The sequence below is a fragment of the Photinus pyralis genome, unplaced genomic scaffold (genome assembly GCF_008802855.1).
Source record: "Photinus pyralis isolate 1611_PpyrPB1 unplaced genomic scaffold, Ppyr1.3 Ppyr1.4_LG9, whole genome shotgun sequence".
Taxonomy (NCBI): domain Eukaryota; kingdom Metazoa; phylum Arthropoda; class Insecta; order Coleoptera; family Lampyridae; genus Photinus; species Photinus pyralis.
The window spans coordinates 13,805,081-13,827,324 of record NW_022170878.1 but is presented as its reverse complement, the minus strand read 5'-3'; the positions used below and the strand labels follow the sequence as shown (position 1 = coordinate 13,827,324).

The following is a 22,244-nucleotide window of genomic DNA, read 5'->3' as shown; positions in this document are numbered from 1 at the left end:
TCTGCTTGAGCAATTTTGTGCACTAAAAACTTGGAAAATTAAGGAGTATGCTAACTCATAGGGTGCGCGGGTGAATTCCATACGCCCTCTCCGTATATGTTACAAAGACATGGAAATTTTGCCCTAAACAATATTTTTTGTAGGTGCCCGCAGTAATAAAACTACACATCTTTGGTGCCCAGATGGGTCATCCCACAATAGCTTACTCGGCAAAATATTCGAGGTGAAAGAATCTTGCATTTGTCGCTTCCCCCACTCCCCTGACACAAACACCTTTTAAGACATTTGGCGCGAAAACTGTTCAAATTAGATCTGCCATCAACTTCGATGAGGACGAACTTTTTCACTTCAGAGGAAAGCTATTTCGGCATATAGTTTAGATTACCTACAATTTTTTTCCCAGACAGCTTTATATCAAAGTGTTTTGCTCATAAATAAACTGCTTTTGATCAAGGAACCAATAAACTCCACAGCTTTTTGTACGTTAGTACCACAGTACTAGTACTTCCACGTTTTAAAACTTTTAAATATCTTTCCATCTTTTAAATAATGGAGGTACACAAAACTAGTGACTTGCGTTTTAATGCTGAAACACAAATCAATAAAATTTCTTAGGGGGCGTGGATGATGTTTATGAAAAAATACGTTTAACTTGTTGCAAGTATACATATAAGATGGGTGATAAGTGTGAAGTATTTTTAGAAAAAGAAGAGTACGCACCGGGTGAAATAATAAATGGTAGAGTAGAATGCAACTTTGCGTCCCAGAATAAAGTTAAAGGGATACGATTAAAAATAAGTGGAGATGCAAAGGTCTTCTGGAAAATAAGCGCTTTCACCTATCGAAGGGCCCAAGAGGTATTTTTTGAAACTGACCTAGACTTATTAGAAAGTGAGCATCATACTTCGCTATCATTTATTATAACTATATCGTTTCTAACTCAGCAGACGAGATGACTTTTCCTCCGGGAACATATACATACCCCTTTACGTACACTCTGCCTTCCACAGTTCCGTCAAGTATGATGGAAGGAGACCCCACATATAAGAAGACCGTTGCATCATATGTAGTACCGTTTAACTTGGTGGACGTATATTATGGATGTGTACAGTACATAATTAAGGTGACAATCGAAAGGTCCTGGAGTACTAATATCAGTATTGAAAAATTGTTCAAAGTGATGTCGAGCCTTGATCTAACCACGATCAGTGGACTAGAGGTAGTATCACGATGCTATCGCAATATTCTAACTAGAATTTTTAGAAAAGTTACGAACTTAGTATCGGAAAGAGGCCGTCCTCGCTGTTTAAAGACACGGGGCCGATCACGGCCACAATTCAAATGCCCCGAAGTGGATATGTCCCGGGTGAAAAACTACCCTTTAGCGTTTACGTGAAAAATGCATCATCAATAGATATACAGTATATTCAATTTAAATTTGTTCAAGTAAGTCATAATGGATTGGTTTTACATAACATCATTAATAGGGTTTTGTGTTTCATGCCGAACAAAGTACAAAAAGCATCGACACTATGATGGGAGAAGAATTTATGCTTAAAGAAAGCGATGTGGCTGTGGGAAATGAACGATCTTGGAAGTTAGAATTGGTGGTACCTTCAATGTTTTTAGGAAATTACTCTCATTGCAGCGTTATTAAAAACTTTTGGGAGTTAAGGGTGCGTAAAAATGTCTCCAATGTAAATGCAAAATAATTTTTAGGGCGAAATATGTTTGCCATTTCCAAATCCGGCATTTAACGTCTCTGTGCCAATAACGGTAGGAAGCGTTGCATTAACAAAGCGACCTTAGATGAAGACGGATTTCAATCATATGTAATTGGTGTAACTCAATGTTATGTACAATAGTTTGCATAAGAACCTAATCAATTTATTTTATCAGTATAAAATTAAACCGTGCGATTTATTTTACGTGTCCAAGTGTACCTATATTTCGTTTATTATTGGAGATAGGAAAAAAGTGTAAGAAGCAAAAATAATGTATGTACTTCCAATTTCTGATAAAGTTACATATTCGAAAAAACTAGTGATGTAAAAACAATAAAGCATCTGAAAAAAAATTAATTTTTGTAAATAGATCGTTACCTTTTTCTATAATTGTTGGATAGCACCAGAATAATAAAAAATAATGTCAGATACAAAACTTGTCATTTTTATATAATTAACCATTTCCATTATAGTAAATATTAATATTGTATATCAAAGCCTATAATTATTGTTCACCCGTACTTCAGGCAAGTATACAACAAATTGGCGACGAGGATTATTGGTGTAGCACTCCGCATTACAGTTGCACGTGGTTGGGCGAAAAACTGTCTTATTTTTGTTTAAAATTGCACAATTACAGCGATTGGTTTTAAAAACATTACTATAGCCACAGATCTTAATTGATAACCTATTTCATTTATCATTGTAAAGAGAAATTCAAAGTTTTAAGCATATTACAGAAAAAAGTAACAGTTCCATTAAAAAAATTAATTTGTTCCCTGATGCTCTATTGTTTTTATATCACTTGTTTTTTTGAATAAGTAGCTTTTTCAGAAATTGCAAGTAGAGTATTTTTGTAGTATTTAGCTCCAATAATAATAAAGAATACGCTGGCACACGCCAAATCAATCACACTGTATAGGTGGGAGTTCGCGCCTAATAAAAAAACAACGATCCTATGGATTTAAGTTGATTTAGGTTTAACGAACATTTTTTAATATATAAAATTCAAAATACTTTCAATTGAAAACATTCTAAAAATGATGCCCAAAAGTATGTTGTATTATTATAGTGTGGTCAACTCCAAAACACTTGCACTTGTTACCACTTGACAGTTGATATTCAGATTTAAAAAAAAAATGATCGTTACACCAGAACAACATTCAAATCAGAACTGTTATTTTGTTTTTGTTAAGAGGCGTTGAACTCAAGTTTCCATGCTTTTGCATCGACAATATGCACAGATGCTTGTTTGTCATCATTCTGTATGTAAAAATGCAAACAAATAAAGTGTAAATCTTTTAATTTTTATGTCATTGATAGTTAAAACCAACATTTCTAAAAAATAGAAAATACATAAACATTTATAACGGATAAAAAGATCTCTTAAAAGTCGCTGTGCCTCTCTTGAGGCATATATTGCTTCATTTTGCCACCCCAACAAACATAAATTTCTAATTTGATTAAAGAATACCTTAACATATTAACAACCTTATGGACTATTAAATCGTCATTGGGATCCAAAAATGCTTGGATAGCGACATAATAATAATCGCTCTTATTCTGTTTCTTAATTTGCTTAATACATTTATGGAAGCTCATAAAATCAAACGGAGCATCTTTGGTTTTTCTCACAATACATCCATACAATGAGTATGCATCATTATTTTTATATGCTTGTATAATGTCTCCCAACTGTTTCTTAGTATTTTTATAGTCCATTATAAAGTGAAACTTCTTGTCAAGATCCCCAATGTCTTCGGAAATAAAACCATCTTCGGTACCAAAATATAAAATTGCAGTTCCACTCTCGATTTCTACCAAGGGATATACAGCATTTATAACTTTACATTTATTCTGCTTATGAGGTGGACTGGGACCGTAGTCTTCGGACTAAAACAAATTTATTGCCATCATTTCTTTCGTTTTGACGATTTTCTTATAATAACAAAATTTTCCAAATTTAATTGCGTTGCTTTTCCAGTTTTCGATTTCTGTTGGAGCTCTTTTTTTGCTTTGCCCCAATTCTGCAACAATGAGAGGGGCTCAAACAGAGAGCGTCGTTTTCTTAATACAAATTGCACAAACCTGCTGATAATTGCACACTGTAATTGCAACGTCAGTTTCTTGAAATATACATTCCAGCAGATACTTGACTTCTGACCATTCCAAGCGATCAAGACCGCAACCGATTCTAGGGATTGCCAATTGCTTGACATTGTTATCTTCAATATGTTGACGTAATTTCCGCAACGAGTTCCACATCGTTAGCATTGTAGGTTTTCCATTCGACTCTTTTTTTGTGACTAGGTAATAGATGTACCTTCCTTTATCTTCCAATATTGCCAAACCACCTGGTCTTTGCCTTTGAGAATATAACTCTTCACGCCTCTTAAATTCTTGACTAAAATTCAATTTACACAATTACACAATTGTAACAACGTTCTAGAGGAATCGTTAACATATAAAATTGTTCTGGTGTCTTATCAACCCATAGCAATTTTTACACAGAGACCTCGTCTTGTTCGCTAATTCCATTTGTTGACGACTTATTTCAGAAAATCAATTTCTATAAGTAGATGCATACAAAAATTAGGGAAATTTATAGAAATCAGTACAAAAATAAGCCAAAAAAAAAGGTATAGGAAATAAGTAAAATTCTAGTAGCAAGAGAAAACTGTGAAATAATTAATGAACAAACCTGAAGCGAACTGCAATACCACTGCCCATATTCATATCTTCTGCCACACAGTGTGCCAACGAATATTCGGTAGACATATTAAATAAATCTTCCTGAATTTCGACAACCTTTGTGTAAGTAACATTCGAATGCTTTAATCGGCGTAAACTCTCACAAAATTGATCGTAACCCTTATCATCCGACTTATAATTACTCCTACTACCACTCTCGTGGCTTCTGCTCCCTGTTAAGTTTTTTTAGTTGTTTTGCAACAAATAAATCTACGTTTACCTTCAGTTTGTCGTTTAATACCTTCACGGTTCGGCTTGGCCTGTTTACCCTCATTCCCCTTATTGACCAATTGTTTTGAGTACGGATCTAAAAATGTTCACTCCACTACACCACACCCCGGCGGCAAATTAAAAACTTACTTGTATGACTAATATCTGCTTTATTCCAGTCGTTATCGCTGCTTTGGGTCTTTAGCTCTAGAAGAAGATAACTAAAAATCTCTATCAGAAGTGACATTAACTACCTGAATCCCATCCAGTATTTCCTGCAAGTGGAAAAAGCGATGACGATGGCATATCTAAGCGATCTTCAAAATTATCGGGAACATTTGATTGTGTACTTTCCTCAATGGTGCTCTTTGCTAGTTGTGTCGGTGCAGCTACTTCCTTCTTGTAACTTGTGAAACTCTTGGATTGTTGCTGCTCTTTTCTTACAGGTTGTGGATGACTCACGGGCGCTTTGCCTGTTTCCTTTTCCTTGGGTTTCTGCTGATTTCTTCCAAGGTTTTTGTTTTTTTTATTTTTTGTCATTGTAAACGATGTTGCTTTACAATTTAATGAAAACGTTAACTTACGACTCCCGAAATAAATGTGCAAATTTGCAAAATGAGGCAAAATTGCAAAACACTTAAAGGAAGGGCGGGGAATGCTTTCCACTAATTGCAAAATGCAATTTGTCAAACGCACATTTTATTTATCGTCCCACGTGACTCAGTAAAAATGCGCATGTGCTACGTTACCCCACTGCAATTTGAAAAATACAATTTTTTAATTATCGACTTTCCCGATACCTTTATTTATTCAATTACTCATTCACTTATGAAATGAATAAACAAAGATGGTACGTAGTAAACAAATCAGTACACTGAGGACATCTACCCACAAAGGAATTGTGAATATTTTTCATACCGCACTCTTTAATTTTTAGCGCATTTTCCAAAAGGAAAATGAAGAAGGATATTGTCCGCACTTTGTCCGTTTGTCCGTCTGTACCACTACTATAGTCCTTCAATTTAAGCTTTTTCATTGTGGTTTCATTCATATATCATTGAATTTACAACTACATTTATATAAATTCAAAGCTTTACCTACATGGTGTGGTGTAGTACAGCCCAGAGATCAGAACGACAAAAGTTTATTTGGATTGGTCACTTCCTTCCCGAGCTATTACTGATTATGTGCGAGGAAAATGCGTTTTCAATCGGTCGCGAGTGACCACGTTTTTAATTTGTTCTTTTTCTATCTTCCATTGTAGGCAATCTCGGTTAAAGGAAGTTTTGATACAGCCGCGGTACTTATAACACTTGTACTTTATGCGGAAACTTGTCAGTAAGGACTTAAAAGAGGGAAAGAACACATAACAGCGCAAAACACTTAGGGGTTGTTCAACAATTAAACATTCCAGAGCACATATACATGATTTCAGACTACATGACTCCAGAATACCGCCACGACAAACCCTTGTGATGATCGGGGCGGGGACAACGAAGTATAGAATTTGAGAAAAGAGCCCTCTGATGCTCCAGCAGTATTACAGCCCGAGGTTTTAGCTATAAAACCAGGTGCGCAAAGGTCATTCCGGCCAAAGGGCTGCATGTGGGTGTCACGTCTGTTCAAAATTGGAAAAGGGCATCGCCGGCGTCAAAAAGAATCTCATGTCTCCCTCCACTGTTCCGAGCTGGTTTCGAAAAGGTAAATAGGTACATAGGTACAAATTTTATAAAAAATCTTTGTCGTACCTCTTGTCCTTGTCGAGTAGCCTAAATTGTAATTTGTTATGTCCGTAATAAGGTACCTATTAAAAATCACATTGAAGTCCAGCATTTTACAAAACGCATTGATAAATTACTAAAACACATTCAGGTTCATATTTCCACAAAAAAAAGCAAACATTTATTTATTATCCATCTGATCATCTTTTTTTTTCGTTCTCGTTCTCAAGTACCAAAATAAAATCATAAGCAGGATACGAGGGCACAATAATTCGAAGTCCTGGATTGTAAAATGACAGTGTTAGGCTTAGGTATCACCTTCACCTTGCATTTATATTGTTAGGTCAATTTTTCTTGAAAGCTTTACCAAAAGATCGTACATTGTCAGTAGGACATATGAAGTAGGTACGGATTGCCACCCCTTAATTATATGACGAGTTATGATATAGTCTGCAGCCTTATGTGTTTATTTTCAATTTAAATACATAGGTAGCTTTTTTTAGTTGACTCAAATTTCCCGAAGAACCTAGGTTGTATTTTGCATAATAACAGTTTTTCTCAAAGAAGGGAAGGAGCAATTCCAAGAAAACTTTAACAACACTAAAAGTAGGTCAAGTAACGCGCGAATCGCAGAGTTCCTGACGTCAGGTTGCCGCGCGGTTAGAAACCAACAGCCAATAAAATTAAAGCGTGAAAGATAACGGCTAGAAACTACGCGCTTCACTCTAGTCTCGTGCTGTCGGTCGTTCGGTTAGGTTCATTTAGCGAAGGATGCGCGTTAGGTAGAAGTTTTTACTAGGTTTTCTAAAAGGGAAAAGGGCTAATAAGTATCTCTTAAAATCGTTTTTATAAATTATTTGTGTATAGTGACTAAACAATAAAGATTTGGGCACTATTTTGGAATAAAAAAATGCCGGTAAGTGATTTAAAAATTATTAGGTTTAGGTTGTTATAATTAGCGAATTGATTGCGATTTTGTCAAAATATTAGAGGTGAAAATAAGAAACGTTGCGGCGTTTAGTGCCATTTAGACCGTGCGTAGATTTGGGGTAGGCGAATAAACAAATCAATGCCTGGGGATAGGTATACGTAAGCCAGTGATGATTTTCTTGGAACACTTCTGTGGTTTAACCAAAAATCAAGCAAGTAGGTATCTTTCATTATTTTAATCAAAAATGCCGTGCGTTGAGGTTCGCGATCACCTTTCTCCTTTCTTCTTTTAAGCTTATCTCACTCGTTATCTCAGGCGAAGCATTGGTTGGGTGCTACAGAAAAGTAAGAAGATAAAAAGCAAATTAAAAAAATGGTCAATAATTTGAATTCATCTTTCTTGGGCCAATAGTATTTCCTCAAACTGAAAATGTTTACGAACGGTCATCATCAGTATCTATATATATAGGTATGGAGTTACCAATCCTTAATTTTATAATTAGTTTTATGATACACTTTGCAGTCTCATGTGTTTATTTTCAAAGAAAGGTAGTGGTGATTGAGCGTTAATAAGCCCTAAACCAAACTGAACAAAAGACTAACTTTTTAATTAGACTACGTAACGTAATAAGTACGGAAATCATACCTACGTATCGCACAGTTACTGAAATCTCTTGAACCGAAAGTGGCGATAAAACATTTTTTAAATTTGACTGCAAGCCCCTTAGTCGATATAACGGGCTATCAAAAAAGGATGAACGTCAAGTCGCCTTTGGACGTTCAAGTTAAATATGATTTCCCATGTAAACAAAACTTCCAAAGGTGACTTGACAGCAACCCTTTTTTGATCGCATATACCTAGTACACAGATTTCGTCGTTTTTTAATTGGCTATTTTAGTTCACGCATGACTTTGCATCCCTAATCCCCGGTTTCACAAACGATGATTAAGGTTAATCAGTGATTAAAAATATTAGAATGGGAAACATTCTGAGCGTAGATATAATCAAATGTGGTTAACATTCAAACATTTTTAATCATTGATTTTGATCATCGACCATCGTTTGTCGTTTATCTCAAGAACACTGTTTGGGTACTACAGAAAAGTACCAAAATAAAATAATAAACGGGGTACGAGAGCACAATAATTCGAATTCCGGGATTGTAAAATGACCTTGCATTTATATGTTTGTCAATTTTTCTTGAACGCTTTACCGACAGTTCGTACATTATCAGTAACTATGAAAGTACCTACAGATTGCCAACCCTTAAATATATGACGAGTTATGATATAGTCTGCAGCCTTATGTGTTCATTTTCAAAGAATTTCTCTTCAATCGAAAAGGGTCCCGCCTCCACGCTTCCAAAACTTCATCAGATTCGCACCCTGATACTCTCTGGTTTTTCGCGATCCCTGAAATACGGACCTTGTAGAATCCTACTGGGCCGCCGGGTCCGAACGACACAGCAAATCTACAGGTGTACACTTCATAAAAAAACGGGAAAAGCGGAGTTCCCTTGATATACGAACGCGTCGTTTCCTATCTCGATCGCCTCGCATTCGCCGTCCCAGCCTAAATCCAGAATCCCAATTTACACTGTGAGTCGATTCAATTTAAATGGTTACCTTTTTTTTATTGCTTGAGTCAAATTTCCCGAAAAACCTTAGGTTGTATTTAGTTATCGCGGTAAAACATAATAAACAAGCTGCTCGAAGAAGAAGCAATTCCAAGAAAAGTATAACAACACCAAAAGTAGGTCAAGTAACGCGCGAATCGCAGAGTTCCTGACGTCAGGTTGCCGCGCGGTTAGAAACTAACAGCCAATAAAATTCAAGCGTGAAAGATAACGGCTAGAAACTACGCGCTTCACTCTAGTCTCGTGCTGTCGGTCGTTCGGTTAGGTTCTTTTAACGAAGGATGCGCGTTAGGTAGAAGTTTTTACTAGGTTTTCTAAAAGGGAAAAGGGCTAATAAGTATCTCTTAAAATCGTTTTTATAAATTATTTGTGTATAGTGACTAAACAATAAAGATTTGGGCACTATTTTGGAATAAAAAAATGCCGGTAAGTGATTTAAAAATTATTAGGTTTAGGTTGTTATAGGTAATTAGCGAAATTATTGATAGGTATGAATTTCTTTGATAACGAATTGATTGTGTTTTTGTCAATAAAATGTTAGAAGTGAAAATAAGAAACGTTGCGGCGTTTACGGCCTTTTAGACAATGCGTAGGTTTGAGGGAAATAAACAAAACAATGCGTGAAATACGTATAGGTAAATGTAGGTAAGCCGGTGATGATTTTCTTGGAACATTTCTGTTGAACAAAAAATCAAGCAAATATCTTTCATTATTTTAACAAAAATCAAAGATGCCGTGCGTTGAGATTCGCAGTCGCCTTTCTCCTTTCGTCTTTTAAAGCTTATCTCAAAATTTTATCGAACGGTCATTATCAGTATCTATACGTATGGACGAGGGTATGGAGTTACCACCAATTCTTAATGTTATGATTAGTTTTATGATACACTTTGCAGTCTCATGTGTTTATTTTCAAAGAAAGGTAGTGGTGATGAGCGTTAATAGGCCCTAAACCAAACTGAACGAAAGAGTAACTTTAATTAGACTACGTAACGTATAATAAGTACGGAAATCATAACTACGTATCGCACAGTTACTGAAATCTCTTCAACCGAAAGTGTCGATAAAACATTTTTAAAATTTTACTGCAAGCCCCTTAGTCGATATAACGGGCTATCAAAAAAGGATGAACGTCAAGTCGCCTTTGGACGTTCAAGTTAAATATGATTTCCCATGTAAACAAAACTTCCAAAGGTGACTTGACAGCAACCCTTTTTTGATCGCATATACCTAGTACACAGATTTCGTCGTTTTTTAATTTACTTTACTAATTGAAAATATTTTACTTTGCAGTTACTGGCACTGAAGATATACGTCGCCCATTTCTGTTTCATCTCTTCCGCGGTGAATGGTCCTTCCTAGGCAAGACCGACATATTAAGGCTATGGGTAAATTTCTTTACTTTTTACTAAACGCAATAATGTAATACCATTGAATTTATAATAGTTATAAATTCAATGGTGATACTTATAACTTAACAAATGCTGCAAATTAGTCAAACTGTTATCTTAATTAAATTTCTTCTTGGTTTCAGATTCCAGAAAGGCGGCCTTATAAAGGTAGGATTTTTCATTTTATATGCATGGCATGGTTTGTTTCATTTTATATTATGTAACAGTGAAAGGGGGGGAGTGAATAGTGCACAGTGACTATGAAGACCAACGAATATTTTTGGCTGACTTTCGTAGTAGTGTATATTACTAAGTGAGTTGTGACCACCCTCTTAATCTCCCCATCTTGGTAACGTTAAGAGTCTTCTTTACCTAAGCGCAACTTTTTTGCATTTTAGTGTATAGATGATTATAGCTGCAAGAGATAAGATGAATTTCTTGCTTTGTCAACTCCTGTCTTGGTGCTTAGTTAGTTCCCACCGACACTGTGCAGCGGCGCCACTTGTTACACTCAAATTGTTGATTTACCGCCCGCCAAGATACAGACTTTATTTACAAAAATTATGATTTCATTTTTTGGGGTTATGTTTAAAAGTAACTTATGTAAAAAACTGTCGGTTTACTTTTTCCATAAATCGTCTTGATCGAGAGTAAAAAAATAAAACAGATCAGCGCAATAATCGGTGCGAAACATCTAATCTTTAAACAATCGGTATTCAGTTGCTATAAACTTAAAAAAAAAATAGTCCGAACATTTTGTAGATAAAGGTCTAAATTTATAAAATAGTTCTTAAAAAAAATTGTTTTTTGAAAAACAACTATAGAGTTTTTATGGCGGGCGCTCTTATGGAAATTTACATTGGGTGCAGTGGGTACAGAAGACTCTTAAGGTTGATTGCAATCATTATTCGAATGGACTCCTTCGCAGCATCATTTTACTTCGTAATAAGTATGGCTGTGAATTCACAGTCATACCAATTTTATTAAGTAAAGTAAATTTTCTTGCAAAGTTACCAAGCTGAACTGATGCATCTCATTTATTATTATACACGAAGGTCAGTCTGATGGTGTAAGTATAAAAGAAAGGTTCGTAACTGAATCACCGAATGGATGTGTTCGTTGGGTATTAATTTGATCATCTAAACTAAGTTTTGAGAGTTCAAACCGTTCAGAAAAAAAGATCTGTAGTCTCAACGTTTACAAATTATTATGAAACGAATACACCTTAGCGACATGTTTTGAGGTCCACTAATTTTATCTATCTCTCTCATCTATCGCAGTACCAGCAAGAAGTAGTGCATCGTTCCAGACTAGAATCCCTCCACAACTCAAGTGATGGATCGCAGATCGAATCCAACCAAGGGGTAAACCGCTGGTTTAAAACGTATACATATTACTATATACAGGGTGGTGCCTAGCGCGACGCAGCATAGGGATTTCAATGGTAATTTCTTTATAGTCAATTACTAGCTCCCCTAATTATTTTAGAGCAAAAGTCTAAATACGTTTTTTTAGAGAAAAATATATTGCATCTGTTCATACTATTAGTTATAATTTCATTTTTCAAAACCGTAGAAATCGACATAATAAAAAATTACATTTTTATAAATCAGTGGTGCTTTGGAATCTTTTAACAAACTACAAGCGCATCGCATCTAAGTTATCGTTGTTTGACGTCGAACGATTTTCATATTTAATTCTGTTTCAACTAACCGACCCAATAAAAGGCATCTAGGGGGTAATGTTTTTTTCGAGGTTTTTTTAGAGAATGTAATGCTGCATCTGCATCGGATACTAACGGGCGATCAAAAATGAGTTGCTGTCCAGTCGCCTTTGGAAATTCAAGTTAAATACGAATTCCCATGTAAACAAAGATTCCAAAGGTGACTTGACAGCAACTCATATTTGATCGCATTGTAAGTTTATCATTCTCCGGAATCAGAGTACATAATCGAAGAAAAAGAAATTGATTTGAGGAAGAATTGTTCTTAAACTTATATTCAGAGTTTCCGCTACTGCAGCCAAAACGTTGAATGTATTCTCGTTTTCCTGATGGTTCTGACAGACATTTTAAACGTTACTGCACTTGCAGTTATTTAACTAATTTGAAAACAAGTATAAATTATTAATTTAATAAACGTCAAAGGCAAATAAAAATAATGAAACGTGATCGCTCTTTTTTTAGGTAATTCCAAGGCATATCTGATTTATTGTAAAATGAACCTTTCTGTTTTGTCGATTTCTACGGTTTTGAAAAACGGAAAATTATGAGTAATAGTATGAACAGATGCAGTATTTTTTTCTCTGAAATTAGACTTTTGCTCTAAAATAATTAGGGAAGCTAGTAATTAACTATAAAGAAATTACCATTGAAATCTCTATGCTGCGTCGCGCTAGGCACCACCCGGTATAATGTTGTATTACCACAAAGTATTACCCTCTATTACTCAGTATTACTCAACTATTATTACTCGGTATAATAAGATTACTTATTCAACGGCATTACTCGTATTACTCAAGCTGTGTACACCAAATTACTCCAGCGGCTTACTCCGCGGAACCAACTCAATCATCATGAAAAATCAAATCGTACATGGTTCAAACGAACAAGGTGGGTACCTATGACATCGTATTTAGCAAAAAATCGATTAGGATCGCTCCTCGTCTTTTTTCTAATTTTTTAATGGTCGCATTTTATCATTTAAAATTTAAATCATGTCAGACACTTTCTTATTTTACAAGGGTATATTCAAACAGGACGTGGCAAAAGAAATTTCATGTTAAATACAATTATTATTGTGTTTGGCTTAAACATTTTTCTTTATATGCACTTTTTTTAAAGAACGTAAGGATTTTTCCAATGGAATAATAACAAATATAACTTCATAAATATATTTTTAATATCATTTTACAAAAAAAAACACCATTGTTTCATTAGAAACTCTTTATGATGTATGATTATCTTTTTTCAGTTACTACCAGCCAATGATCGTGAACAGTATGCGGTCCCTGCCAGACGAGACGGAATGAATAAGGTTGAACGGTAAATTTTGATTTTTTAATTACTACGTGTTGTATAATCATCTACAAAAGTAATGATAATCGGAAGCTTACTGCCAGAGTGCCACTTAGGCAACCAACCATACTATATCTAAATTATCAACGTTGATGTGTTTAAGTTTAGTTGACTTAAACTCTTAAAAAAGTAGCAAGCCATAAACTATAAAAAAACTTAGATATAAATAGTATGTATAGTCGCCTGTTGGTTGCGTAAGTGGCAGATTATAATTACTTTTGTCGATAATCAACAAAAATTTGGATTATTGTTGATTTTTTCACTCTTTTATCGTAAGTTTATTATTTGTTTCAGATTCCAGAAGAGCAGCCTTATAAAGGTAGGATTTTTTGCATGTTGTATCTATATTAAGCAGTGGGGGAAAGTGAACAGTGCATATAAATTGAACAGAAAGACCATCAGGTAGGTATAATTCAGTTATTTGTACCCACCTACGAGTAAATTTTTACTCGTAGGTACCTACTGTAGTAACTACTAAGTGGGCTGGTACAATCTTCTTAAACTGTCATCTTGGTGACAAATTTGACCAGGAACTATCTAACCCGCCGCAACATTTTTATGAAGTAAAATAAATTACCTACTATAAGTACTACCATCAAAAAATAAGTAGTGAACTTAGAAATCATTCTAAAAATAAGATATAAAACTATGTGAACCAAATTGAAAATAAAAACTGAAATAATTCCGAAATTCGATCGTTAAAATTCCAAAATTGTGTAAATCGTTAAATTTTCTGTTTAGCTTCAACTTGAAACCAATCGGCTTAAATTTGCACATTAATACACTAAGAGGGAACTACTTCCCAGAGCTTCTGTATGGTGTAACCTTCCTTTAGACTTTCAATAGCAAGACCCAATTCGTTGGAATAAACAATGGGTCTATCTTTACCAGTGTCCCCGTTGGCCGAATAAGTTATTAAAACGTTAGAGATTTCATTTCGAGGGTCGTCGACTTCCTCAACGTCTTCTGTGAGAATTGCATTTTCTTTCTCGTCCTCTTTCGAACTCCATTCGTACTCAATTCCGTATATCGGATTCGAGGCGTAAACGGTAAAGAGCGAGGACAATTCCTTGAATATTAGATTTAGCTGGTCTTCGGGATCAATACGAAATCCCAAAATGTAGCCGCCACTGGTTTGGTTGCACGTAATGACGAGGGCCCTCCCAAATTTCGAGTCTCTGATTCTTATCTAAAATTGTTTCACTTTACCTTAGCGTGGAACTTTGCAAACTTACACTGTTGATCTGTAGATATGGCAAAGAGATATTAAATGCTTCATTCATATCCGCAAACCATACAAGTCTCACATTTGTGATGTAAAATGTGCCAAGGCTGCCTTGGTCGCTTGATAAATTCCATACACCGTGTAAAACGTTACACACCTGTTCTAAAGGTAGAATTCGTAGTCTTTTATTGTGAACTACGGCTCCCCTCAGTTTTAACTCTCGATATGCCTTTGACGTAGTATACGCTCTATAAAACACCTGTTTTCAATATATAATACTACATATGTTAATACTTATGAACTCCTGTAACTGAAGTAAAGTGACGCATACTTCCGGGAACTAAATTAGTGAAAATAAACTCATATCTTGAGCCATGGCAGACCGTCATTAAATAAAGAGCTTGAGTCGTACCACGTAATTTCTAAAATACTTCCTTTGTGATCTATAGCAAGCAAATGTAACTTACAGAATTAACAATTTTGGTATTTAGAGTCGTGATTGAATTATAGCCGATTGCTGAAAAACGGTGGTATAAATTATTTGTAGGTAGGTGCCTACATGCAACGGCTTACACAAATTAATTCGAGGGTTTGACACAGAGTGCCATAAAATCCGCAAATTTGTAATAATCAGCTTTCCTCTGTCACCGCCATTGCCTTTTGTATCTTCTATGTTATCCAATCTGTCTATCACTTTTTCACCGATTGTGAGGCGCATATCCCTAAAACATCAGTATGTATAGTAAGATGCACTTTGAGAATGTGAGTAAGTACTTACGAAAAGGATAAATCGAAATGCACTTCTTTGTCTTCCCATCCTAATCCCATTTCAAAAACTCTGGTTTTCTGTTTGTGGCTAATTGAATGTATTGATTGTTCCAGAAAAGTGGGAGAATTATTGATTATTTCTTGTAACGTTTAGCCTGATGTGGTTGTAGTTATGACAACTTTTAGGTTGGTGTATACAGTGAGGGGACAAAATTGGGGAGACTTTTAGACAATCTTGCCTTTTACTTTTTTTTAGGTGTTTGCCTATACCACTGCTAAAGTCTTGCGTCATTTTTTATGAAAGATTTACGTTTTTAAAGTTTTCTAAAAATGTCAATTAGATACTTTTAGAAACTCGCTCAATACTTATATGATCATTACTTAAAATGCTAACCATGTCTTTATCTAGATTCAAATTCTTGCTTTCATTGTTATCTGCAGGACAATCTATTAAAAAATGTTGCAGTGTATACAGGGTGGTGACTTGCGTAACGCATCATAGGGATTTCAATGTAAAATTCATAACATGCGATTATTGGCTCGCCCCAAATTATTTTAGAGCAAAAATGTATTAAGGTTTTTTGTAGAAAAAAATTGTTTACGTCAATCAACCGTATTAGTTTTCAATTTTTTGCATAATAAAGACGGAAAATTGGAAAAATAAAACCCGCATCTTTTTCAATAATCTGCGATGCCATGGAATTTTCTAAAACAAAAAGATATCCAGTTGTTATCACTTAGCAGCAGTTCGAAATGGATTTTGTGATCGACTTGGTTACTGTCTTGCAGTTAATGGTGACTTATTCGAGCATTTATTGTAAATTGTTATATTAGGAAACCGTTTTTAGTAATTTGGTCTTTCTTTATGTTGAATTCGCTGTTCTAATTATAATACTTTTTGATAGAATTTGATTTGTTTTATAGCAGACATTCCATGGCATGACGGATATTGGCGTAGTTTTTGTATTATAAAATTCCATGGCATCACAGATTATTGAAAAAGATGCGGGTTTTATTTTTCCAATTTTCCGTCTTTATTATGCAAAAAAGGGAAAACTAATACGGTTGCTTGACGTAAACAAATTTTTTCTACAAAAAACCTTAATAAATCTTTGCTCTAAAATAATTTGGGGAGCCAATAATCGCATGCTATGAATTTTACATTGAATTCCCTATGATGCGTTACGCAAGTCACCACCCTGTATAAGCTACTCCACATACACTACAATTAATATTACGCGCACATGTAGCTAGCGTCAAACGAGTGCGCCCTATTCTTATTCTTGTGTATACTTCTTCCCTTTTTCTTAGAGCGTATGTATTTTTCCATGAGATTACATTCCTTTTGATAATACAGAGGATTCTTCGATATTCCGTTGTATCGGTTTATTCTTCCTGAAGATCAGTTGGTGAATAAGTCGAGTAGGTAAACTGAATTTCTTCCGGCCATTCTATGCACAGACCATGATTCTATGTGCGCGTACTCCAATTTCAGTCACAGTATCTTTAAAATGTCCTCCCTAAATTTTCATATAGTTCCTTAGAATTTCCTCTAGTTTTGCATATTACTTCATACTTGGTCGCAACTCTATTTACTTACTGGAGAGGCAAGAATTTTTCCCTTCCATAATTGACATAGTTGAAGTGAGTCACTTAATCATTCAGGGAATGGAATCTATAACTTTTTTCATGTCAAATTGATTGACCATCATAATTAGGCTGCACACTGAAAGGAAATGAAAAATAACGTAAAGGTTTAACAAATACAATTATATTTTTCAAATGCAGTACAAAGAGAATCAGTTCATATAATCCTATTAGAATATATTTAAAATATAAACAATTCCGGTATCTATTATTTACAGTATTTGTACTTTTGAGCAAATACTTGTGTTTGCGATTATGATAAAAAAACTGTAACTATTGTATTATATTGAGCATTAGTAACTGTTTTATTGTAATGGCATATCTTGAGGTGAATTTGTTATTGAATTGATTCTCTCGATTTAAGTATGTGGACGCAAAATACTTCGATTTTCTTTGAGAACATGTAACCATTAAGTTCGTATTAATTTCAGATTGTCTCACAAACATAAATAAGGGATTTGTTTTAAATGTCACTTAAAAAAATATGTAAAAACAAACAGTTACAGCATATTAGAAAAGAAACATTTACAAGTCAAATGGTACACCCTGTTTGGTAATATCCCAGTCTTCTCATTCTTATTTATAAACTCTTATCCTAATTCGTCTATAACCAGTCAATTTTTTAAAAAATTTAAAAATTCAAATTCCGCATGTCAATAGCGTAACAAACTTTTCTAACTAACTAGTATTTATGGCACTTATACTGCTGTTTTAGTACACATACACTTTCAAAAGTAAGGGTCAAATGCTCTTTGTAAAATCGTTAAGAACAACTGACCCTTAACGACCAGGTGCACATGGTTAGACCACATAAATTAAGCAATCCAACAGTATACAGCTACTTATTCTATAAGTAAGAAAGCTTCACATATAAAAGTACAAAAAAAATATAAACAGTACGAAATAGAATTAATATCGAAATTAATCTAACACAATTTTTAAAATATGCTAATAATATCATTAATGAGTAACAAAACTTTTACCCATCAACTGGGATATCACATCTAACATTTTGAAACCACTTATCTCCTAATTTTTAAATACGTAGGTATCATTTCCGTTTCAAAGTTAAACCATTTACACTTATTTAATAAGAATTTAAAAATCGTAATTATGCCTAAAATTGACTTAAAAACTAATTAAATGCTATCACGCTTTTCAAGTCTTATAGATCAACAAAATTTGGACTGTTATAACAGTCGTTTAATCGTAAAATTAATAAATAGACTGAAACCTGCACGTCTCTCTCTCTCTCTTTGAACTCTATTAAATTAATCGTATACAATTTTAATGGGTATCCTGCACACATCATTGTCATATCTCTTATCGGCATAGTTAATCAATTTCGTCAAATATGATCTAATGGTGCATCGAAAACAGTTTTGAACGGTAGATGCATACTTGTAACATTTTAAAAAAATATCGGATTGGTCCCCCCCACCTTGGTTGCTCGCGTGTTTTACTTGAGTTTTTGACCCAACAAGTATGCATCAAAGTTTATGTGGTTTATGTACATATGAAAATTTCCTTAAATATTTCACTAACTATTAAAATACATGGGGAGGTTCGGAAGGGGCATTGAAAAATTCCTTTGTCAAACTTCTTTGCGCGATACTAAATGCAACTAGAACCCGTCAGTTTCTCTCCTTCACTTTTCCGTAAGATTACATTAAAGAGATCACATATTAGTTTCATCTAACTACAACAATAGTAAATATACTTAACGTTACTTACTTACATAAAGTATTTTGAGATTAAAAGTATTGCCACTAGGTGAACAGGACACGATTCCAATAAAATTTAAAATACTTTTACATTTTTAATTACATATATATATATTATATGTATATGTAAAGCTCGACTTTCAGATACTTACAGCGCATTGTTTTCACACCTATTGCAATTGTATTGCACAACATTTTTAATATTGCCTTTCATTTAGCAAAGCTTTCACACAATAATAGAATATCACAGTAAGTAAAAAGAAAACAATTTTATTTAAGCATGGTGAATAATTGAACGACACGAAATTCCCCACGAAACACTTAAAAACTGCCCCTTTTAATAACAAAAGTCTAATTAAATGTTGATATGCATCGAAATCTATTTTCATTGTATAAACTACAAAAATTAGCTTGATCGCCAAAACGAATTACTTATTTGCTGTAAATATCGAAGTCTATAGCTTTATCTATTTTAAAGCCAGTATAATATTTTAACGTAACCATCATGATACGCATGGTTTATCAGCACCTTGAATTCATCACTCATTGCAAAAAAAGATTTCTATCCGTAAGTTATCAATAAATATTTCATCTATCAAAAGTACTAGCTCACATCTTACAAAAACACAATTAAGTAACAACCACCACAAAATCAGTCTTATTACTGGCAGAATGTCACCCGATGCAGGGAAACTGCCAGCCGGCCGTTAGTCACTGAGCCGGCAATCCATTTGGAGTTTTATATTCGGAAGTGGGGCCTTGAAATTGCGTTACACCGCTAGGTGGGTTGAAACTTGGCGCGTAACACTGAGGAAAGTATAATTCTGGTTTAACAACAGTGGTGGGGGTTAATCCTCTAGGCAATATTCCGTTAGGCGTCACTTGTTTGCTGCTGTCGGAACCGGTCGAATTCCGTCTCGATTTTGCCGCGTGCGGGTTCATATGGTTATCTATGTGCTTCTTGACTTCGGGCTCCGTCGCAAACCGCCGCCTGCAATTTGGCATAGGACAGCAGAACGGTCTGTCGCCTTGATGTGTCCGCGTATGTTGGTCTAGTATCGCCTTCTGCCTAAAATCTTTTCCACACTGCCCACATTTATAAGGTTTCTCCCCCGTGTGAATCCGTAAATGCTGATTCAAAATAGTTCGCTGCCGAAAATTTCTACCACAATACACACAACCGTACGGTTTCTCGTTGGTATGAATACGAAGATGTTGAGTTAAATGCGATTGCTGCCTAAATCGTTTGCCACATTCGGGACACGGATACGGCCTCGATTCGATGTGTATACAACCGTGTTGCAAAAGTGTAGACTTTTGCTTGAATTCCTTTTGACAAATTGGACACCTTACATACAAAGGCATACCGGCGGACCTACCGTGTTGTATAACGTCGGGTAATTTGCCACCTTGACTCTGTTTGAGATATTGTAAAGCTCCGAAATTGGCCGCAGCTCCAAACACGGAATGATTTATACCTTTCGCATCTTTGAAATATGCAGGATATTGCAAGTTGCTCGCTATACTTCCCGGGGAAAAGCAACCGGATCGATCCGGCTGTGTCGCATTCGTTTCCCCATCTCCGTACGTCGATGTCACCTCCTCTTTGCCTTCGTCCTGAGGAAACGGAACATCTTGAGGCCATAATGTGGGATTCAGGCCATTCTTAAATACCAAGTGCGGACTGACGTCTGTAAATGGAAACGATTATTACAATTAATGTTTGCTTAAGGAATGCACAATTACAAACTAATCGAGAATGTTTCGAACTCAATTGGTGGACATTTGAAAATGATTACGCGGGCTGATATGTAATTGTGCGTTATTGATTTTATTTAATAATGCGAGTGTAGGGTTATTAAAATATGCACAGCAGTTTTCTAACAATCCGATTTGTGAAAGTACGGAAGGTTAGAAGCTCATTAAAGCAAGGGCGCTCGCCTTGGTGTGTGCGGACGTGCTGATTGAGGATGGCCTTCTGGCGGAAATGCTTCCCGCACTCTGGGCATTCATATGGCTTCTCACCGGAGTGAATGCGCAGATGCTGATTGAGGATCGCGCGTTGTCTGAACGTGCGCTCGCAATAAACGCATGCGTACGGCTTCTCGTTGGCGTGGATACGAAGATGTTGAGTAAGATGGGACTGTTGGCGGAAACGTTTTCCACATTCTGGACAACCGTAAGGCCTGCTATCAGTATGGATTCGCTCGTGTTGCAAAAGGGTCGACTTCTGTTTGAAGTCTTTCCCGCAAGTTAGGCACTTGAAGAGTCGAAGTTCTCCGCCCAGGCTATTTTTGTGCTGTTTCATGCCAACGTGATGTTGTTGTTGAATTACGTCTGGTAAAGTAGCAGATCGTAAATCTTGCATACTACTAGTGTATTGGTCGACCGGTCCATTGGTTTCCTGGCCCAAAGACGTCAACATTACTCCCGGCTGTTTTAAGTAGTGTAACGCGGAAAAACTGCCAGCACCAAGCATATGTGGCGGTACGGGAGGAGGTGCCGCGGGGGGTGGTACTCTCGAATATTGGTGATATGCGGATTGTTGAGGCTGCTGTTGCTGAGGAGGCGGCGGTGGCTGTTGAAGATCGGTAGCGAAGCATTGTGACGATGGTCTCTGTTCTAAATCCATCGAAGGGGGTTCCGGTTGTAAATCATCTTCGCGCGGTTCGGCTTGTGTAGCAGGATATGGTGACGGTGCTGGTGACGGTAGGCTTTGATCACGTGGTGGTCCTGCGTCGGCCTCCACCCCAAGCGGAACAGTGGGTCCACAAGCCTGCTGAGGACTTGCCGCACCAGAGGAAGTTTGTTGGGGACCACCATAATTATCGTGCACTCCCCATTGCGTCTGTGCCCTATCCATGCCATCTTTATAAAGAACGTATGGTGCGCCGGTGTCTGAAATATAAAAAGAATAACAATTAGGGATATGAAGAATAGTGTGCTAAAAGAAAAGCACCCATACTACTCCTAATTAAGGGTAAAACCATAGTATAACCACAAGTATGGTCTTCGCTTCGCTTCACTGGCATAATTGGACCAAACGAACATTTACGAATTAAAGCAAACGTATCAAGCTCTTAGACCATATAGTACATGGACTGCTAATTGTAACGAAAATATGGTCAAGGACATCGCCTGGGTATGTGAGTTTCAGGGTAAGCGAGTCTGTCCGAAATTGCCCGATGAGACACGATTTGACACTGTCAACCTATAAATTAACAAACGTCAATTAATTAATCGCCTAGATATGCCAAAAAAGCAAACCTATCCGTATTTGTGGACGTATAGAAGATAATCAAGAGTATTTAAAGCTTCCCGTACCACGCGGTTCCCATAAAAGCTACTCTTTACGCGATCCGAGTGGTGTTCATACGGCTTTAGTTTACCCTGAGATTCACATACCCACATAGATATATAAATACATAGATACAGCCATACCC

At 35.8% G+C, this 22,244-nt stretch overlaps 4 protein-coding genes and 1 long non-coding RNA gene across 8 annotated transcripts; 2 read left to right on the top strand and 3 right to left on the bottom strand.

Moving 5' to 3' along the window:
* Positions 1-569: 569 nt before the first annotated feature.
* Positions 570-2,998, top strand: LOC116180206 (arrestin domain-containing protein 3-like). 2 transcript variants are annotated; one of them, XM_031500089.1, is made up of 5 exons: positions 570-891; positions 948-1,219; positions 1,264-1,446; positions 1,488-1,676; positions 1,720-2,998. In XM_031500089.1, the coding sequence occupies exons 1-5, from the start codon at positions 675-677 to the stop codon at positions 1,807-1,809; spliced, it is 951 nt and encodes a 316-aa protein (XP_031355949.1). In that variant the 5' UTR covers positions 570-674; the 3' UTR covers positions 1,810-2,998. The 2 variants fall into 2 exon arrangements, with proteins under 2 accessions (XP_031355949.1, XP_031355948.1); XM_031500088.1 differs by having other exon boundaries at positions 576-891; positions 945-1,219.
* Positions 2,999-3,010: 12 nt separating this feature from the next.
* Positions 3,011-5,395, bottom strand: LOC116180204. 2 transcript variants are annotated; one of them, XM_031500086.1, is made up of 6 exons: positions 4,940-5,395; positions 4,836-4,892; positions 4,696-4,782; positions 4,426-4,648; positions 3,813-4,128; positions 3,011-3,617 (listed from the first exon to the last, which is right to left on the bottom strand). In XM_031500086.1, the coding sequence occupies exons 1-6, from the start codon at positions 5,223-5,225 to the stop codon at positions 3,111-3,113; spliced, it is 1,476 nt and encodes a 491-aa protein (XP_031355946.1). In that variant the 5' UTR covers positions 5,226-5,395; the 3' UTR covers positions 3,011-3,110. The 2 variants fall into 2 exon arrangements, with proteins under 2 accessions (XP_031355946.1, XP_031355947.1); XM_031500087.1 differs by having other exon boundaries at positions 3,586-3,751.
* Positions 5,396-9,230: 3,835 nt separating this feature from the next.
* Positions 9,231-13,758, top strand: LOC116181542. Its single transcript, XR_004147275.1, has 7 exons — positions 9,231-9,399; positions 10,264-10,358; positions 10,505-10,529; positions 11,642-11,725; positions 12,813-12,972; positions 13,334-13,404; positions 13,732-13,758. It is a non-coding gene; the product is annotated as an uncharacterized LOC116181542 (long non-coding RNA).
* LOC116181541 (Bardet-Biedl syndrome 5 protein homolog) lies at positions 13,238-15,732 on the bottom strand. The gene is made up of 6 exons (XM_031501931.1): positions 15,441-15,732; positions 15,236-15,384; positions 15,130-15,179; positions 14,957-15,084; positions 14,673-14,910; positions 13,238-14,626 (listed from the first exon to the last, which is right to left on the bottom strand). Exons 1-6 carry the CDS (start codon positions 15,488-15,490, stop codon positions 14,222-14,224), a joined length of 1,020 nt encoding a protein of 339 aa, XP_031357791.1. The 5' UTR covers positions 15,491-15,732; the 3' UTR covers positions 13,238-14,221.
* A 1,791-nt stretch (positions 15,733-17,523) lies between these two features.
* LOC116180992 (zinc finger protein 883-like) lies at positions 17,524-21,921 on the bottom strand. 2 transcript variants are annotated; one of them, XM_031501203.1, is made up of 2 exons: positions 20,827-21,921; positions 17,524-20,492 (listed from the first exon to the last, which is right to left on the bottom strand). In XM_031501203.1, exons 1-2 carry the CDS (start codon positions 21,662-21,664, stop codon positions 19,513-19,515), a joined length of 1,818 nt encoding a protein of 605 aa, XP_031357063.1. In that variant the 5' UTR covers positions 21,665-21,921; the 3' UTR covers positions 17,524-19,512. The 2 variants fall into 2 exon arrangements, with proteins under 2 accessions (XP_031357063.1, XP_031357062.1); XM_031501202.1 differs by having other exon boundaries at positions 20,743-21,920.
* Positions 21,922-22,244: the final 323 nt, after the last annotated feature.

Excerpts from the sequence above, each read along its gene's own strand:
- LOC116180206 (XM_031500088.1), top strand. The coding sequence starts at position 675 with ATGGGTGATAAGTGTGAAGTATTTTTAGAAAAAGAAGAGTACGCACCG. Across the intron at positions 892-944 it reads TGACCTAGACTTATTAGAAA|CAGACGAGATGACTTTTCCT; the intron begins GTGAGCATCATA and ends TTTCTAACTCAG. Across the intron at positions 1,447-1,487 it reads TTCAATTTAAATTTGTTCAA|GGTTTTGTGTTTCATGCCGA; the intron begins GTAAGTCATAAT and ends CATCATTAATAG.
- LOC116180204 (XM_031500086.1), bottom strand. The coding sequence starts at position 5,225 with ATGACAAAAAATAAAAAAAACAAAAACCTTGGAAGAAATCAGCAGAAA. Across the intron at positions 4,783-4,835 it reads AGCAGATATTAGTCATACAA|ATCCGTACTCAAAACAATTG; the intron begins GTAAGTTTTTAA and ends GAACATTTTTAG. Across the intron at positions 4,649-4,695 it reads TATTAAACGACAAACTGAAG|GGAGCAGAAGCCACGAGAGT; the intron begins GTAAACGTAGAT and ends AAAACTTAACAG.
- LOC116181541 (XM_031501931.1), bottom strand. The coding sequence starts at position 15,490 with ATGGGATTAGGATGGGAAGACAAAGAAGTGCATTTCGATTTATCCTTT. Across the intron at positions 14,911-14,956 it reads TCAGTTACAGGAGTTCATAA|AGCGTATACTACGTCAAAGG; the intron begins GTATTAACATAT and ends GGTGTTTTATAG. Across the intron at positions 14,627-14,672 it reads CATATCTACAGATCAACAGT|ATAAGAATCAGAGACTCGAA; the intron begins GTAAGTTTGCAA and ends AAACAATTTTAG.
- LOC116180992 (XM_031501202.1), bottom strand. The coding sequence starts at position 21,664 with ATGGATAGGGCACAGACGCAATGGGGAGTGCACGATAATTATGGTGGT. Across the intron at positions 20,493-20,742 it reads GCACGTCCGCACACACCAAG|ACGTCAGTCCGCACTTGGTA; the intron begins GCGAGCGCCCTT and ends TTCCATTTACAG.